Raw genomic sequence first — 17,689 nt, 5'->3', positions numbered from 1 at the left:
TTTCTTCATCTTCCTGCTGCAATATGATGTCACCTATGAGGCCTTGTCCAAGTCGGTTCAGGGGAATGCCACTAGAAATCAATCCTAATTGTAAACGAACCGAACAGCGGAAAATAAAAAATACTTATTTTCCGTTTAAAGTTGGCGTCTTTGTCGCCAACAATCGATAGCACACACTTATCGATACTTGCCTGGCGATTGGTGCAACTCTGCCAATCTGGAGTATTATCGTTTCTTGCAATTTGCACGCCAAATATAATAACTTTACTTTCGCTGACCATGTGCGACGTTGCAACAGTGCAGAAGATAGCCAATTGCCTGGGCGTCAATCCCGGCAAGGTGCACCTCAACGAGGAGCAGGTATGGACGCACCGCTGACCCTGAAAATCGCACGATTCGCGCCGCCTCACCAACTTATTTTCTGTTGTGAAGGTCGTAACGCGCACGAGTGGCCAAAAGAAGAGCGTGGCCGGATTCGCCACGATCCTGGAGAGCCTGGCAAGCGAATCCAAGTCGGAGACCGCACAGAACAGCAGGGCGTCGCGGGAAGTGGAGGCCCAGGTGTACCAGTGGATCGAGTTTTCCGTGCTCTACGTGGCGCCCGGCTCCAAGGACAAATACGTGTCCAAGCAGCTTCTCGCGGACTTTAACAAACTGTTCGCCAGCAAATCCTACCTGGTGGGCCACTTCATTACGTTGGCCGACCTGGCGGTCTACTATGCCATCTACGATCTTGTGGTGAGCCTAGGATAAATTCTCTAGTTCTATTTGCTATTCCATTGAGCCTTGTAATCTTCTCTTTATTAAATCCATTTGATCCCTTCCAGAAATCCCTCTCGCCGGTGGACAAGGAGGCCTATTTGAATCTCTCCCGCTGGTTCGATCACCTCCAGAACCGCGCGGATGTGCACCAGGGCGAACCACTGCTGAATTTCACCACCATCTACCTGCACGGCTGGGCCACAGGCACCCACATCTAAGCCCCGGGAACCTTTGCATCCATTCTATCCAGTCACAAGTGCGACACTTAAGTTATTTATTTCTATTGCATTTCACAATGTAGTTTTGTGTGTGATTATCATTTAATGCCAATGAGAGAGTTCAGCGTTGGAATATGAAGAATCGTTATTGTAGCCCACACTACGTGTTGTTCTTGTTCTGATAATCGGATCTCAGCCGTAGCTCCGAGTCACGAGCCCTTCCGTTGCGTCGCCGATGCAGCGTGGGCTGTGTAGCAGCGACTCCTGCTGCGCCAACATCAGTTCGCCTGCACCTCGCGCGGCGAGCTGATGGAATTGCCCAGGTCCGTGGGCTCCGTGCACTTCCACAAGCCGTAGGTCTTTCCCACAGTGGTTTGCCACAGCCGGAGAGTGCCGTCCTCGGAGCCGCTGGCATAGAGCTCGCCATCCGGGCTGAACTTCACGCTGTGCACGGGTCCGAAATGGCCCTTGAAAGATTCTGTGGGGGAACAGTACCTTCGGATTAAAGCTTACTCATGTGAGAAGGTACGGGCTCTTACCAATTTCGTTTCCTGTAATGTAATCGAATTTGTACATCTTAAAGTCCTCGCCGCCACAAACAAATACATGTTTATCCGGATGCAAACTGGCCGACGCCACGTTCGTCGGCACTTTTACCTCCTTCAGCTTCTTCAGCGTGTCGATCTCCCAGAAGCTAATCGAGGAGCCGTGCGATATGGTCAGGATGTGGTTGTCGCTAGAGATCTCCAGGCTGTTCGGATTACTGTTGAACTGCAGGCGCTGCACCTCGATGCCCGTCATGCGGTCCCAGAGGCGCACCGTCTTGTCCTCGGCCGCCGAGATGATGCACTTGTCGCCGCGGCAGAAGAGCGCCCGCTTGATGGACCCCGTGTGTCCGGCGTACTCCTCCGGCTGTGCCTCGGGCTGCTCCAGGTTGAAGACCCGCACGAGCTTCTCGTTGCTACCAGTCACTATGTTCTCGGAATCCCTGTCGAAGGCCACGCTCTTCACGATGTGCTTATGCTGGAAGCTGTGTATCTCGGCCCCGCTCACCGCATTCCACACCTTGCCGGTGAAGTCGGCCGCTCCGGAGGCGGCCAAAGTGGCGTTCCGGTTCAGCGTGGCGTTCCACACGGCGCCCTTGTGTCCCTCGAAGGTGCCCACCCAGTCGCCGGTGTCGCCGTGCCGCAGCATCGGGCTGCCATCTGCAAGATTCACAATTCACGATTCTCGGTCAGTTGCATTCGCTTTCGCCCGCCGCCGAGCGTGCGTGCATAAATTAGCGGACGGAAGCCACCTTGACTCAATGCCTGCCGCCAAGGCCAACGACCTGGCTGCCTGCCGCTCTCAATCATGCAAGCGAGCTCCCAAGTTCACGTCACTGGCACTGCACTGCTCCGCTCGGCGGGATCGGGATGCAGGGTGCTGCAGTGCAGGGACGCGGCTTGTTAGCTCGATCGAAGCTACATTTCATTTCGCAGTGTGAATGGTCATCAATGCATTCTATTTGTGTGATAAACGATCCCCTAACTCTCGCTATTTGAAGGACTTTTGCTAGTGTTTGCCTGCTACTTGTGATTTGTATAGAAACTCTAAGCGATAGTTAAAGTTTAACTTTGCAGAGAAAGGTTCTTTTTGTCTATCTCGCCTAAGGAAACAAGCGCATTTAATAAAATAATGTGTATTATGTAATTCCCCATTCTAATTTATACAATAACTTTGACCTTAAACTTGTAATGATTCATCAGAGTGAATACCACATGAATTAACCACACATTAGATACTGTATCCGAACAATTTCCGAATACATTTCAGCGGATCTTCTGGGTAGCAGCACTGCTCTACAGTGCTACAGGAAAGTGTATCCACTAACCAGAATCTTCCAGGCGACTTTCCGCTCCCGACAGCCAAACGGCAGCTGCAAATACGCAGCATATAAATATAGAAGTTCCAAGGTGCTTCCTGAATACATTTACCGAGCGAACCGAAAGCACAAAACGAGCAGTTTCGAAAAGTTGCTAAACAAGGGAAGCGAGTACGTTAAAAGGCGATAACGAAGTCAACTTGAACTTGCAGTGGGAACGAGCGCTCTTTCCGCATAAAAGCAGCATTTTACAAAAGCCACGAATGCAAAAGGCCTGTAAATAAACAAAAAACAAGCAATAGCTAACAAATGCAACTGCAATTGCAATTGCAATCGCATCGACTGGCTGACACCTCAAGGCAAAGAACTCGCATTTTGTAGCATGCGAGTGGCGGCAAAAGGGTTTTCGCACTCGCAGAAAACAGGTTTCGCTCGCGATAAGTGACTTTGCATTTGGGTCAAGGTTTCCCACAGGCTAGACATGATGCTACATCGTGTTTGCCCGCCTGTACTACATATGATTCGCCGATCTGATGCAGCACCTTTCCTACGAACACAATAATCCATCACAGAACGCTTACAATATAACTTGTTTTTCGACACAATGATTACGCTGACCTTCTGTATCAAACATTATTTGCCCTTCCCACAAAGCTATATTAAAAATTGAGCTAATAAGCAATAGTAACTGCTTGTTTTTATCAGGAAACTTGCATATATACAGCAAACTATTGCTATATGAACAGTCCAAAGTCCAAACACTAGTTTTGTCCATGTCCTTGGAATCAGCAGCAGGAAACGTTTGGTTTTCAGAAAATGTCCTAGTTGGTCAGCGATGCATGTGCAACTTCAACCCAATCGAATAGATGTGCTCGAATCGAACCACTGTGCGACGACGGAAAGTGGTCTATATATAGCGCGCAAGGACGGCTAATCGCATGCGACTTGCTGGTCGATCCCACGGACTTTACCTTTGCAGGCCGAGATGAGAAAGTAGCCGGCGTCGCAGATGTCGCTGAAGTCCAGGTGGACCACGGGTCGCGTGTGGCCACTGCAGGTCAGGGGGATTTGTCGCAAGTTGTTGGCGGCCATGCTGGTGGTGGTGGGGTGACTGTGTGGGTGTGTGGTCCGTAATACTTGTGGGTTTCTTTGAGTGTAGCGACCGTTATGTCTGCTGAGCGCCTGGCGAACTGTGCACTTAATGAATAGCTGGCGGTTTGGAAGCTACTTTGTACTTGGATTGGTGGTTTCGCCTGATTAATTGCTCTTCACTGCCCGTACGATAATGATTTTCCCGTTCGTTGCTTAAGTTCGAGTTGCTGCTGTGACCGTGTGTTTTGCGGGCTTTGCAGCTGTGTGCAGTGTATTTACAATCTGATGCGTTTAATTTTATAAACAAGAGGGGAAAATAATTACGCGACACGTTGTTGTTGTGGATGGACGATTGGTAGCCGACTCCAGCCTCGATAGCCCGTACACAGAGTACCTATCGGCGGCGGTGGGGGCGTGAGGCGATAACTTCTAGAGGTGGCCGATTAGCTAGCGCTGTGTCACGGCAGGAAAGGATACCAAAATATAATTTCAAGTTACGGAGTTTTAATTTGCTTTAGTTTGTTTTTCCTGTTTTTATATTAAGCCAATTAACTGCACTGCACACATAATTTAGAAATCACTGCCTAGAACTATCGATATCCAACAGCGAACAAGTCACGACATTTCTTGCACATAGCCCATCCCTATTTACTTGTCAAAACAGCAAATTTTCATTCGGGCCAAGAATCGACTGAAAATATGTCCGCTATTCTAAACCACGCAATTCGCCGCCAATTCGGCGCCACTGCCGCCCGGAATATGTCCGGCACCGCCGCCGTGGCCGGCGAGCACTCCGGTAAGTGTTCGTCCAGAAACCCAATGGCCAAATTCGTCCCCTTTTGTAAGGTTAAGGTTATGTAATTTGGCCGTTGGCGAAGGAGTCTCTCTTATAACACACCTCCCATGCTCATATCATCCCCTAGGTGGCTACAAGGTGTGGAAGCGCCTGTCCTTCTTCGTGGCCGTGCCCGCCGTGGGACTGTGCATGCTGAACGCCTACCTGAAGCACCAGGAGGAGCACGACAAGCCTCGCCAGGAGTTTGTCAAGTACGAGTACCTGCGCCGCCGGGAGAAGCGCTTCCCCTGGGGTGAGGGCCAGAAGAGTCTGTTCCACAACCCCCACGTGAACCCCCTGCCCGACGGCTACGAGCACTAGATGGCCACCGCCTCCGGTCCCCGGGGACTATTCGTTGTTTGGTAGTGATAAACGTTAATGTAAACTGAACCTTAGGCGGAAATACACAGAAAACACATTTACCCAAACTCCCGTTGGCGCTTCAATAAAGATCAAAAAAGAGCGAGGACATCCCCTAAGAATCAGATATGTGGGACACATGGACATGTATCTTGCACCTTCGTTTATCTATACAATATACAAGGTGGGCAACGACCATTTCAATGAGTGACCACGGAATTCTGGTGAGGAGTTTATTTAAAAGGCCTTTGGTTAAAGGAAAATCAAGTCAGATTGATTAATTAAAACTACCAATTAAATAGAATACATAAACTGTAATGTAAAAGCATGAACATGGATACAATTTCCGTATGCATTATATTACAATTATTATTTTGCGGATCGGCGATTCTTAAGGTGGCGTTCCAATTTGGGAGGAGACTTGTCCTCCTTTTTCGCTGACTTCGAAGAGATTTTTTGAGCATCCCGACTACGAGTTTGGCGCAAGGATTGCTGGACTCCCTTGGGAGGATTGGTTTTACGCTGCTTCGCAGGCGGCGGCGTGAAGGATTCGTCGCTATCGTCTAGGTGATCATCATCGAGAGTATCGTCTTCCAAGTATTCCGTCACGAATTCCTCCTGCTTGACATTGTCCATGTCTTCAAATTCCTCGAGATGTTCCTCCTTTTCATCGCCCTCGCCGTCATCTTCGAACTCGTTCTGGTATGGCTCCATGTCCACAACATGATCGTCCTCGATGTGCCGTTGCAGGCATTTCTGTGTCAAGAAGATGTGGTCGCAGAATTCGCAGGCGTGACGCTCGCTCTGCTTATGCTGCTCCATATGGCCTTCGACACTATCGACATCGTCGATCTGCTTCCGACACATGGGACATTTCAGACTGGCGGTGGCATGGATAAGCGAGTGCTCCAGCAGGTCGTTGTAGTTACTGTACGACACCTTGCACTCGCTGCACACGAACGAAGCGTCCGATGTCTGCGTGTGCATGCGCAGGTGGCGCGAGAGATGGTGGGACAACATGTAGGACTTGTGACAGTACTTGCACGGGTACGCTCTCTTCCCGGCGTGGGCAACCAGGTGGCGAGCCAGCTTGGAGGCGGTGGAAAAGCTTCTCTCGCAGTGCTGACAGGGGAAGGGAAGATTGGTGGAGTGGACAACCTGAAAGTGAGCATGATCATTAGCCTGGGCATCCGGAAATTGGTTCAATCAACATACCTCATGACGCTCCAATCCCTGCTTAAAGGCAAACGACTTGGTACATACGCCGCATTGGAATGGACGCTTCTTCTGATGCCGCTCGGCGTGCTTTTCCATCTCCTGCCGCGAAAGGAATGGCTTCTCGCAGTAAACGCAGATGAACTTGGGTACGTCCGTGTGGGTTCGCTCATGGCGGTGCAGCAATGCCTTCCGGGTGAAGGCTTTCGAGCAGATGGCGCACTTAAAAGGTCGCTCGCCGGTATGCACGAAATTGTGCTTGGCCAGGTCGTACTTGGAGAAGAAGCTCTTCTCGCACTGGGGGCACTGGAAGCTGCGCGAGCGAGTGTGATTAAGCCGATGGATATCGAGCAGCTGCTGGAGCGGAAAGGAGCGTTCGCAATAGGGACACGGGAACACGTCGGTGGCCACCTTCTCGGCGTTCTTAGTCGGATCATCCTGATCATCCAATGGGAGTTCCGAGTCGAGAACCTCGGTCACTATGGCCACATTACCACTGTCATCTCGCTTGACTTTGGGAGTGGCCAAGCGCGGTTCCACCGGAGCAGCGGGTCCCTTGTTCAAGATCCTAATCGACGACTTGTTCAGCACCTTTGGCTTGACGGGTGACGCCTTCGGAGGGACTTCGGTAAACTCCTTCTCTAGTTCACTGGCCATGTCCTCCAGCATGCTCTGCACATCGTCCATGGAGAGCTCCTGGTTGTTCTCCACTTTCAGCTCATAGGCATGGGAACGACGTGGTACTGGAGAGGCACCCGATGTCATCTTGTGTGGTACCAAGGTGGTCTCCAACACCTGGACGTTCTCGACGACCAACTGATTGGACTTGGCCATTGTGTTCAGCAGTTTTTTGGGCGTTTCGTTTGTGTTTGCCTCGGCTGACGTTGCTGGCAGGACCAGCAACTTCTTGGGCGCCACCGTCGTCATGGGCGCACGGGGCTTCTCCAGCGGCGAGGGCCAGTTACCGGTGAGGGGATATTGCCGCAGGAGCGTCTCCGCCCGCTTGCACATCTGCTTGAAGCGGTAGCAGTGCTCGAAAAGAAGGCGGCACTCCAGACAGATGTGCTCGGGCATTCCGTCGCCGGCGTATACCTGTTTTAGATGTTAGAAAAGATAAGCGTGTGGCTAACGTTTAACTAAGAAGTTATATTTAAAATAATTATTGGGGGATGTCCCTTTTGAAGCCAAATTGGCAAAAATAATGTGCTGCTCGGGGACACCCCCATGTCCATATTTGCTTTGGTAAATGATTAATACATCTACATATAATTTAAATGAACATCAATCGGAGTTCTCTTGGCCTGAAAATGTGCATTATAATGCTAAAGTTTAAATTTAAATAGGGCCACCAAGTACCGGAACACCCTCTACACATTAATCGATATCGCCCAGTCGATGTCAGCCGTGCTATCGAAGGCCGGTCATCGCCGCTTGGCGGCAAGTGCATACACACCATTACATGCATTCGCAGTTTGTTTTCGCGCTGCGAGCACGAGCACGCTTAACCTCCGTTAATTGATTGATTAAACACGTCCGACTCTGAGCCATAAAAGGACATTCGGTCGATTGTACGCCGACAAAAGCTGGCTGAGAATTGAGAAACAGCTGCGCTGCGGAAAGTTTGGCCAGCTCAGAGCGATAGAAACAGAAGTTGGACAGAAGCAGTGCCAGAATAAAACAAGAATCAGTCCAAAAAGGGCGCAACAACTTGAGCAGCGAAAGAGGAAGACAAGCGCAGCAGGGGCGAGGGAGAAGCCGGAGGAAGCGAACAAAAGGCAGGAGGAAAAAGAAGGAGAAACGCAAACAATCAAAACAAGAACTTAAGCAAGAAGAGGGACAGAAAATGACCGACGAGTGCGTAACTAGAAACTACGGAGTTGGAATTCTCAGCCCGAACGGAGCGGCAAATCGGGGCAGTTATAATGCTGATAATACCGATGCCAAGGGCTGTACGCCGGAGGCGGTTGTTGGTGGTGCAACTGCAGCGAGGTAAGTCCATGAGATGAGAGAGAGAAAGAGAGAGAGAGCCTCTCTCATCATTCCTGTCTTTATGCGTTTGTTTGTTTGTTTTGTTCTCAATGCGTTGTTGCATTTTAAAGTCCGGAAATAAATCCTTATCAAATACCTAATTTCGATCTGTGACAGTATTTTTTGGCGATTAGAAATCAATTGTTCAAGTTATCCTTATCTAATCACGTTGATATCAGTAGACATTTCAATTGGCTATTACGAATTTGATGACCTTTCCTCAGCAGTGCCTCATCCCTGCCGGCCAACAAGTTTGTGGCCCGAATGCCCGTGGAGCGTTATGCCAGCGAATACAACATGAATCACAAGCACCGCGGAATAGCCCTGATCTTCAACCACGAGTACTTCGACATACCCTCGCTGAAGAGTCGCACCGGAACGAATGTAGATGCCCAGGAGCTGAAGAAGGCCTTTGAAAACCTGGGATTTTCGGTGTCCGTGTACAAGGACTGCAAGTTGAGGGACATCCTGAAGCACGTGGAAAAGGCCGCCGAGCAGGATCACGCGGACAACGACTGCCTTGCGGTGGCCATCCTCTCCCACGGGGAGCACGGCTACCTGTACGCCAAGGATACGCAGTACAAGCTGGACAACATTTGGCACTACTTCACTGCCACCTTTTGCCCCTCGTTGGCGGGCAAGCCGAAGCTGTTCTTCATCCAAGCCTGCCAGGGCGATCGTTTGGACGGAGGGATTACTCTGGAGAAGAGCGTTACCGAGACGGATGGCGAGTCCTCGACGAGCTACAAGATACCCATACACGCTGACTTTCTATTCTCCTACTCTACCATCCCGGGTAAGGACTATATGCCTTTAAAAACATTTCAGTTAACTTAACTAGACATCCCGCTATGCGCTGTTAGGCTACTTCTCCTGGCGCAACATCAACAACGGGTCCTGGTACATGCAGTCGCTGATCCGCGAGCTAAATGCCAATGGCAAGAAGTACGACATACTCACCCTGCTCACATTCGTAAACCAGCGCGTAGCCCTAGACTTTGAGTCGAACGTGCCCGCCACTCCGATGATGGATCGCCAGAAGCAGATACCGTGCCTCACCTCCATGCTGACGCGCATACTGCGCTTCGGCGACAAACCGAACGGCAATAAGGCTGGCTAAAAAGCGATCTCCTTTTAAAGTTTTAACACAGGTTGTACAACCATCTCCCGCAATCATTCACGTTGGATTCCAATTCACTTCAAGTCTAGTTTTAGCTGACGAGTGCGATTAGCCCGAAGGATATGAAGCACCCGACACCCTTTCATTCATTCCCCTTTCCCATGCCCAATTCAGGCCTTATCAATGACGAAATTCGTTAACTCCTCAAGTAGATGACTCCCTATAAATAAGCTACACTTGCCAAAAGCAAACCCACAAATTTGAGATAAGATTATACAATGAATACTTATACATACTTATATGTACACGCAAACATTTATATTTGATATGAGTACGAATAAAAGTGAATTATAAAACATTGGAATGCATTTTGCATAGATGCAACTGCAACTGCGTAGAAACTACTTGTAATCACAGGTAATTGTAAATAAAGTGAGCCAGATGGAGTACGTTGATATGTGGAATAAAAGTTCACAATGGTTGAAATTGTAAAAACCTTAAGGGGAGGCACAATACTGATGACTTCTTTGATTGGATGCCAAATTAATTGAGTAGAAAAACACTTTTCCTTAGTCACTTTTTTTAAATAAGGGAGAGTTTGAGTCATATTTTTAACGTTAAAATGTTTTTAAGGTATTGAAGGAACTTTTGCTGTTGCAGCAGAAAACTAAATATTGAATTAATTACATTTTAATACACAAATTGTGGGAATTCAATTTCAATTTTGCGCCAAAGACAACTGACAGCTGTCAGGGGCGATCAGCTGTTGCCGCATAAGTGTGCGTGTGGCGCAGTACAGTTGCCCCAATTCGTGGGTATTTCCATTTTTCCTAGCCACAACCAAAACAGGGAAACCCCAATGATTAGCCAACCAATCGGGCTGCGTCCTGGTCCCACTTTTCAAGGACGTTCGGCTGGGAAAAGACGAACTGAGCAGTGGGGAGGGCGCTGAAACTTAGCCAAGACGCCTCGCAGTCGATGCGGAAACCCGCGATTCGGTTTCTTAGCCAAGTTATGCGTGGCGTTTGTTAGTGTAAGCCAGAACCCAGCTGGGATGCGTTGGATTAAGCCGCTTACCTCGATCGCCGTAATGGCCATGATCTGCAGCGGCAGATTGGCGGTTGTTTTCACCCGTGGATTTTCCTCGAAAATCGAGGCCAGCTTCTGCTCCGTCAGGCAGAAGCGGCAGACCCGCTTCTCGGTCAGCAGCGCCTCGCGCGCCACCAGTTTCTCGGCCATCGCGACAATTGGAGTAATTCGATCCGGGCGGCTATAAAAACGCGGAATTTCACTTGCAAAGTGCGCACAGATTGGAAAAGCGAGGAAAACAATCGCTTGGCGTCCCCTAGGGATGTGCACTACAAAAATATCGATGTATCGATGTTTCTGCGCAAAAACATTCAATTCGTGAATTTTGCTTACCAATTTTTGGTAATTTCTTGTGTTTATTTCACACAGTCGAATATTTGTCACAAGCAAATTGAGATGACAAATAATTAACAGCAATGCCGACTTTCCACATGAATGAAATCACCATCAAGGCGAAATCACTTTTCTTCTGCACGAACCGCCAAGGCGTTGCCGGATCGCCACCTTGCGCTGCCACTCGGTGTGTGTCTTGATAAAATATCGATACCTTAGCTGCTTCTCAGCGAAAAGTGGTTAAATCTTTTAACTAAAAAAAATATATTTTTCTATTCCATTTAGCTTGCTGCCATTAATACCTAATTTATATGCAATAAATGTTTTATTTTATAGAGTTCGTGGGTTTCGAGTGGAAAACCATTATTTTTACCATATTTTTAGTGGAAAACCAGCTTCCATAATCCAAATTCAAATGAATGCCCTAAAATATCTTCAGAATAAATGCTAAATTTGTAATTTTATTAAGTTTGAATGAATGTTTGGGATAGTTTTGAAGGGTTTAGAATGTATTTAAACTTTTAGCCCACGGAAGCAGTTTGAAAATCCGTCGTTTTCGAACCCATTGAATAACGAATATTTTCGCAGTAGAAAATACATTAAGCTCTATTTATGCTACTTGAATTAAAACATAGTTCCCGAACTACTCGTCGGCGTCCCTCAGTCGAGCCTGCGTCTGTTGCCCGACGTCGTAGATGGCATTCTGTTGGAGCAGCTCGTGGGCCTCGTACCTCAAGGACTCCTCGTAGGCGTACTGGATGCTGGTGTCGTAGATCATCAGCTTGCACTTGGCCAGCGCCAGGATAGAGTTCCTCAGCCGCGCGATCACTTCCCGATCCCCGCGCGGCACATGCTCGTTCAGGTTCTGGGCGAATCCTCCCTCACCGCCCTCCTGTTCCTGGCCCTTGGTCGGCGATATCCAGATATAACCATTGTTGCCCAGGATCACGGAGGCGCCGCAGGGCAGGTTGTGGAAGTGCATCTTGCGCCGCTTGACGAGAGCGGGGAAAACCTTGACCAAAATGCCCTGCGACAGCTTTCCATACTTTAAGCTGCGCGTGTACAGGGAAAGGGTGCCCTCTTCGAAGATGTTCTGGAGAACAAACAGGTTTGTATGAATATTCCGGTACCAGCCAGATGGGAAGTACGCACCTGGACCTCGGCGGAGATGAGGTCTCCTTCGTCCAAGTATCGTCGCATCATCTGCTCGTCCTCCGCGGACCTCCGCCTGAGTTCTCCGCCCGGCAGATTCACCGAGGAGAGTAAGAGGATGGAGTCGAGCCGCGAATTGGTGTCCACTCGCCAGCGCTTCTGCTGCACCTCGCTGACGCGGGCCACCACCACGTCCCCGATCTCGCCCACATAGCGACTCTTCAGCGGACGCACCGAGATCAGCTTGTTGACCTTCTGGATCACCCCGGCCACCGAGGCCTTGATGTTCTCGTCCTCCACGAAGGTGCCGTGGCCACGCATGAATCCCGCCTCCGGCATTAGGACTTCCCCGGGCGTATACACCCTCGGCTGGTGGTCCGTCTGGGCGGCCAAGTCGCGCCAGTCCACTCGGTCCAGGGCCAGTTCTATCGCTGCGTTGGTGGACATCTCAGTTTGGCCAAAGCGAAGTAAACAAAACTTAAATTTTGAGCGAGGCAAAAAGAGCAACAGCTGGCCAAACACGCGCCTCGCGGAACTGGTTCATTTATCGGATTCGATGCCGGTTCCGGCTCACGATCTTCGCCGCAACTACAGTGTCTATCGGTTCCGGCGAATTGGAGTTTTAATAACTATTTTACTGAAATCCCCTTCATACGAAATTGGAAATTGTAGCGCATAAGAAGTAAATAAACGGATAAAACGACGATTATTAGGTAAGTAAAAACAAAACACAATAATAATGGGAGAGTAAGTAAATGCTTAATCAACAAATAATAATTATAGATAATGGTACAAGGTTTGCCTAAAAAGTGCTAGCATGGGGATTTCTTTGTTGAATCTACGTCTTAGCCAGCGCCCACTGTACTTCGCCGCGTCGCCCTCTGGTCAGCTGTTTTCTGTTGTGGACAGCTGTTGTTGCTGCTCCGCGAAAATTACGCATAAATGAAAAAGTGAATTGGATTGGAAGCAGGAAAATGGACCAGCCCGATGACCATTTCCGCTACATACACAGTTCATCGCTCCACGAGCGTGTGCAAATCAAGGTGTAAGTGGAAAAGGGCGCGAAAAACGTGGGAAATCCAACGTCGAATCCAACCATTGTTGTTTTTTCTCACAGCGGGACGCTCGAAGGGAAGAAGCGCCAGCCGGACTATGAGAAACTGCTGGAGGATCCGATACTGAGATTCTCGGGCCTGTACTCCGAAGAGCACCCCTCGTTTCAGGTGCGCCTGCAGGTGTTCAACCAAGGCAGGCCCTACTGCCTCCCAGTGACCAGCTCCTACAAGGCGTTCGGCAAGAGATGGAGCTGGAACGAGTGGGTTACGCTGCCCCTGCAGTTCTCCGACCTGCCCAGAAGCGCCATGCTAGTGCTGACCATCCTGGACTGCTCGGGCGCTGGCCAGACCACGGTCATCGGCGGCACCTCCATCTCGGTGTTCGGCAAGGACGGCATGTTTCGCCAGGGAATGTACGACTTGCGAGTGTGGCTGGGAGTCGAGGGCGATGGCAACTTTCCCAGCCGCACGCCCGGCAAGGGCAAAGAGTCGTCCAAGTCGCAGATGCAGCGCCTGGGAAAGCTGGCTAAAAAGCACCGGAACGGCCAGGTGCAGAAGGTGGACTGGCTGGACAGACTCACGTTCCGCGAAATCGAGGTGATCAACGAGCGCGAGAAGCGTATGTCGGACTACATGTTCCTTATGATCGAGTTTCCTGCAATCGTCGTGGACGACATGTACAACGTGAGTCATTGAAACACCGATCTTGGCCAGCTCTGAGCGGAATTTTATCTTGCAGTACGCCGTGGTCTACTTCGAGCCGGAGGGTGACGTCAAATACAAGCTGCCGGCCAAACCTAAACTGGTTTCTGTGCCGGATTCCGAGATTCAAATGGTATTGAAGCCCGAGAATAGATGTATTCGAAAATTGATTCATAATCACATTGCAGGAAAACCTGGTCGAGCGGAAGCACCATCGATTGGCCCGTTCGGAGCGCTCAGGCATCTCGGATAGAGATGCCAAGCCGACAGCCAGGTAAGCCTGTGACCTGCAGAGATTAAAACCCCACTCATGTATGGTATATCCGCAGCATTCGCGATCAGCTGCACACGATTGTCTACAGGTATCCACCCACCTATGTTCTGAGCAGCGAGGAGCAGGATCTGGTCTGGAAGTTCCGCTTTTACCTCTCCTCGCACAAGAAGGCTCTGACCAAGTTCCTGAAGTGCATCAATTGGAAGTTAGAGGACGAGGTTACTCAGGCTCTTTGGATGCTGGCCAACTGGGCGCCCATGGACGTAGAGGATGCCTTGGAGCTGCTGAGTCCGACCTTTACGCACCCTCAGGTGCGAAAGTACGCAGTTAGTCGATTGGCCCAAGCGCCCGACGAGGATCTGCTGCTCTACTTGCTTCAGCTGGTGCAAGCACTGAAGTACGAGGATCCGCGGCACATTGTCCACCTGCATGGCTGTATCTTTCCCGAGCGCGATGTGGTGCGGTCTATCTTGGACGACAACGGATCTCTGCTGGATCAGAGCAGCCTATCCGATCTGAGCGCCACAAGCAGTGGACTCCACGCCTCGGTCATTCCAGCCAATCAGCGGGCGGCAAGTGTCTTAGCCGCCATCAAGAGCGATAAGTCAGTGAGTCCCGGATCAGCGGGTGGCAGTGGTGGTCAGGGATCGGTGGCGCTTCCGAACCCTTCTGCTCCCGCCACTCCAGGCAGCAGCTCGTTGCCCTGCGACTCCAACTCCAATGCCCTCATGCTGGCCGAGGGCATCAGCTTTGGCAGTGTTCCAGCCAATCTCTGCACATTCCTCATCCAGCGCGCTTGCACGAATGCCACGCTAGCCAACTACTTCTACTGGTACTTGTCCATCGAGGTGGAGGAAGTGGAGTCGGTGAGGAAGCAGGACGAAAGGGCCCACGACATGTACGCCATGGTGCTCAAGATGTTTCTGAAGGTGCTAGAGAACGGTGTGTGCGATTCAACGAAATGCTGTTTCTTCCTCTAATTTACCTACATCCTCACAGGCAACTTCAACCTAAGAGGCATATTTTACAACCTCCGGAAGCAGCGGCGTTTCATCGACGAGCTGGTCAAGTTGGTGAAACTAGTGGCCAAGGAGCCGGGCAACCGCAATAAGAAGACGGAGAAATTCCAGAAGCTGTTGGCCGAGCAGGACATGTTCAAGGTGAACTTCACAAACTTCGAGCCAATTCCGTTTCCCCTGGATCCGGAGATCTACATCACCAAGATTGTGCCCATGCGCACTTCGCTCTTCAAGAGCGCCCTAATGCCAGCCAAGTATGCTTGCCAAACCAAACCGTAAACTACTGAAAGATTGCTAATACTAATCCTGTTCCTAGGCTCACCTTTGTCACTTCGATTGCCCATCACGAATACGCTGCCATTTTCAAGCACGGTGATGATCTGCGTCAGGATCAGCTCATCCTGCAGATGATAACTCTAATGGACAAGCTGCTGAGGCGCGAGAACCTCGACCTCAAGCTGACTCCCTACAAAGTGCTGGCCACCAGCTCCAAGCATGGCTTCCTCCAGTACGTCGACTCGTGCACCGTGGCAGAGGTCCTCGCGCGGGAGGGCAACATCCATAACTTCTTCCGGAAGCACCATCCGTGCGACAACGGACCCTATGGCATTTCGGCAGAGGTCATGGACACCTACATAAAGAGCTGTGCGGGCTACTGTGTAATCACCTACTTGCTGGGTAAGACTGCAGAAAGATGACCTGGCGGATTCTGCTAATCCTTTATCGCCTCGCAGGTGTGGGCGACCGACATTTGGACAACCTGTTGCTGACCACCAATGGCAAGCTCTTCCACATCGACTTCGGCTACATTCTGGGACGCGACCCCAAGCCCATGCCGCCGCCCATGAAGCTGAGCAAGGAAATGGTGGAGGCAATGGGCGGCATTAGCTCTGAGCACCACCACGAGTTCCGCAAGCAGTGCTACACGGCCTATCTGCACTTGCGCCGGCATGCCAACGTGATGCTCAACCTGTTCTCCCTCATGGTGGACGCCACTGTGCCGGACATCGCGCTCGAGCCCGACAAGGCGGTCAAGAAGGTGGAGGAGAACCTGCAGCTGGGTCTGACCGACGAGGAGGCAGTGCAGCACTTGCAGAGCCTTCTCGACGTGTCCATTACGGCGGTGATGCCCGCTCTGGTGGAGCAGATTCATCGCTTCACTCAGTACTGGCGGAAGTAAAGGAAAGGACAAAAAATTGTGGGAGGAGCAAGTAATCTTCAATTTTCACACATCGTTTTGCCTGAGTTGCAGGAATGTAAATTGTTAAACATCAAAAGTGTACTCTAGCCTAGACAACCTTATTTTACAAGCATATATCTTATACCTTTGTTAACTTATTGCAGTGATGTACTGATTACTTTAGGCTCCTACAATTTTTAGCTAACTACATGCTTGAATCCCTTCCCATCTTACCACACCCTACTATTAACCCTAGTTGTAAGTTTGCTTTAGTTGTAGGTGGCCTGTAGCTAAGTGTTCGTAGTCCGGACTTCAAATGTATCCACATATATCTTGTCTCAATTGCAATACAACCCATTGTTCGAGCAAACATGCGAGTGCGCTCAAAGAAGCCCGTTTGGTTTCTGTTCAAGATGATGGAGCTGCTGCTGAGCCTGGGCTGTTGCCTCGTCCATTGGTCCTGCTGCAAGAAGGAGGGTATTCCCCACATCTTCCTGCTCTGTGGCACCTACGGGGGATCGGTGATCATATGCATCATGTCCCTAATTGGCGCCTTCTACGCCGAGCGGCCGACCATGAAGCATGAGGCCCTGTTCGGCGGCATTTTGGGCAGCCTCCACATGATCACCGTGTACGCCAACATGTACGTGGCCACCTTGGAGGAGTTCCGCACCGAGCGGTGGCCTAGCTTCTACGCCTGCTGCAGGGATAACGCCATTGTGGCTCTCTACGCCGGCGCCATTTACCTGCTGCACTGCACCTTCGCCCTGGACCTCATGTTCTCCCACTCGCGCAGCAGGCCGAACCAGAGGCTGCATTCCCAGAGGAGCAAGCGACCGCTCCAGCTGTACTTCATCAGCCGGGGCGCGGAGGCCTATCTCAGTCGCTTCTGGTTCTTCCGGCTCATCGCTGCCAGGATGCTGACCAGCGCACAGCCATCGGAGCACTCCGGTCGGAAGCGGCAGGCCTCGTCCTCCGAGTCGGACTCGGATGCCAGGGACAGGGAGATGGAGCGGACCAGGCGCTCGACGTTTATCAAATAGGCGCGTTCCAGCAATAAATGAATGCCATCCATCTGGGCGTGTGTTCACTGTGGAGCCGTGCCGTTCAAACGCCCGCCCAAATACAGCCCTGGGCGAACAGCTGTGCGCCGCATAACAGCCCCGTCTCTGCGAGCGCGCGCACTTTGACAGCTGTTCGTTTACAGTTCGTTTGGTGCTTAGAAGTTTGTTTGGCGCGCCGCGTGTGATTTACGTTTATTTTGCTGGATTTGCGAGGATTCTGAGGATATTTGCACTGGTTTAAGCTTGCGGAGGAGTCCGGCTTTAACGACGATGGCGAGCGGGGCGGTGAGTTACGGGGGGAGGCACTGCGTCCACTTCGCCATTGTG

General features: G+C 50.6%; 9 protein-coding genes across 10 annotated transcripts in view; 6 read left to right on the top strand and 3 right to left on the bottom strand.

Moving 5' to 3' along the window:
- The first annotated feature begins 166 nt into the window (after nucleotides 1-166).
- Nucleotides 167-1,138, top strand: LOC6547880 (eukaryotic translation elongation factor 1 epsilon-1). Its single transcript, XM_001976388.3, has 3 exons — nucleotides 167-360; nucleotides 433-738; nucleotides 828-1,138. Exons 1-3 carry the CDS (start codon nucleotides 280-282, stop codon nucleotides 978-980), a joined length of 540 nt encoding a protein of 179 aa, XP_001976424.1. The 5' UTR covers nucleotides 167-279; the 3' UTR covers nucleotides 981-1,138.
- On the bottom strand, nucleotides 1,020-4,359 carry LOC6547881 (serine-threonine kinase receptor-associated protein). Its single transcript, XM_001976389.3, has 3 exons — nucleotides 3,816-4,359; nucleotides 1,520-2,185; nucleotides 1,020-1,458 (listed from the first exon to the last, which is right to left on the bottom strand). The coding sequence occupies exons 1-3, from the start codon at nucleotides 3,934-3,936 to the stop codon at nucleotides 1,259-1,261; spliced, it is 987 nt and encodes a 328-aa protein (XP_001976425.1). The 5' UTR covers nucleotides 3,937-4,359; the 3' UTR covers nucleotides 1,020-1,258.
- Nucleotides 4,360-4,546: 187 nt separating this feature from the next.
- On the top strand, nucleotides 4,547-5,240 carry LOC6547882 (cytochrome c oxidase subunit 6A, mitochondrial). The gene is made up of 2 exons (XM_001976390.3): nucleotides 4,547-4,732; nucleotides 4,860-5,240. The coding sequence occupies exons 1-2, from the start codon at nucleotides 4,636-4,638 to the stop codon at nucleotides 5,090-5,092; spliced, it is 330 nt and encodes a 109-aa protein (XP_001976426.1). The 5' UTR covers nucleotides 4,547-4,635; the 3' UTR covers nucleotides 5,093-5,240.
- Nucleotides 5,241-5,350: 110 nt separating this feature from the next.
- Nucleotides 5,351-10,910, bottom strand: LOC6547883 (zinc finger protein 543). The gene is made up of 3 exons (XM_001976391.3): nucleotides 10,572-10,910; nucleotides 6,347-7,438; nucleotides 5,351-6,289 (listed from the first exon to the last, which is right to left on the bottom strand). Exons 1-3 carry the CDS (start codon nucleotides 10,731-10,733, stop codon nucleotides 5,501-5,503), a joined length of 2,043 nt encoding a protein of 680 aa, XP_001976427.1. The 5' UTR covers nucleotides 10,734-10,910; the 3' UTR covers nucleotides 5,351-5,500.
- Nucleotides 7,734-9,852, top strand: LOC6547884 (caspase-1). Of its 2 annotated transcripts, none has more exons than XM_001976392.3 (3): nucleotides 7,734-8,335; nucleotides 8,602-9,170; nucleotides 9,238-9,852. In XM_001976392.3, exons 1-3 carry the CDS (start codon nucleotides 8,190-8,192, stop codon nucleotides 9,492-9,494), a joined length of 972 nt encoding a protein of 323 aa, XP_001976428.1. In that variant the 5' UTR covers nucleotides 7,734-8,189; the 3' UTR covers nucleotides 9,495-9,852. The 2 variants fall into 2 exon arrangements, with proteins under 2 accessions (XP_001976428.1, XP_015012646.1); XM_015157160.2 differs by having other exon boundaries at nucleotides 8,599-9,170.
- A 494-nt stretch (nucleotides 10,911-11,404) lies between the features above and the next one.
- Nucleotides 11,405-12,611, bottom strand: LOC6547885 (exosome complex component RRP4). The gene is made up of 2 exons (XM_001976393.3): nucleotides 12,069-12,611; nucleotides 11,405-12,009 (listed from the first exon to the last, which is right to left on the bottom strand). The coding sequence occupies exons 1-2, from the start codon at nucleotides 12,513-12,515 to the stop codon at nucleotides 11,560-11,562; spliced, it is 897 nt and encodes a 298-aa protein (XP_001976429.1). The 5' UTR covers nucleotides 12,516-12,611; the 3' UTR covers nucleotides 11,405-11,559.
- A 340-nt stretch (nucleotides 12,612-12,951) lies between these two features.
- On the top strand, nucleotides 12,952-16,322 carry LOC6547886 (phosphatidylinositol 3-kinase catalytic subunit type 3). The gene is made up of 8 exons (XM_001976394.3): nucleotides 12,952-13,113; nucleotides 13,186-13,807; nucleotides 13,863-13,958; nucleotides 14,014-14,099; nucleotides 14,155-15,041; nucleotides 15,099-15,372; nucleotides 15,435-15,796; nucleotides 15,853-16,322. The coding sequence occupies exons 1-8, from the start codon at nucleotides 13,043-13,045 to the stop codon at nucleotides 16,296-16,298; spliced, it is 2,844 nt and encodes a 947-aa protein (XP_001976430.1). The 5' UTR covers nucleotides 12,952-13,042; the 3' UTR covers nucleotides 16,299-16,322.
- Nucleotides 16,323-16,575: 253 nt separating this feature from the next.
- On the top strand, nucleotides 16,576-17,341 carry LOC6547887. The gene has a single exon (XM_001976395.3). The coding sequence runs from the start codon at nucleotides 16,670-16,672 to the stop codon at nucleotides 17,339-17,341; it is 672 nt and encodes a 223-aa protein (XP_001976431.1). The 5' UTR covers nucleotides 16,576-16,669.
- A 115-nt stretch (nucleotides 17,342-17,456) lies between these two features.
- Nucleotides 17,457-17,689, top strand: part of LOC6547888 — a 34,954-nt gene continuing 34,721 nt past the window's right edge. The window contains exon 1 of the mRNA XM_001976396.3: nucleotides 17,457-17,647. Within this exon, the coding sequence (XP_001976432.1) occupies nucleotides 17,633-17,647 (15 nt within the window). The 5' untranslated portion in view covers nucleotides 17,457-17,632. The remainder of the gene's footprint in view (nucleotides 17,648-17,689) is intronic.

This window comes from Drosophila erecta, unplaced genomic scaffold (assembly GCF_003286155.1).
Source record: "Drosophila erecta strain 14021-0224.00,06,07 unplaced genomic scaffold, DereRS2 tig00000092-arrow-pilon, whole genome shotgun sequence".
Classification (NCBI taxonomy): domain Eukaryota; kingdom Metazoa; phylum Arthropoda; class Insecta; order Diptera; family Drosophilidae; genus Drosophila; species Drosophila erecta.
This window is presented reverse-complemented; position numbering and strand designations above follow the sequence as displayed.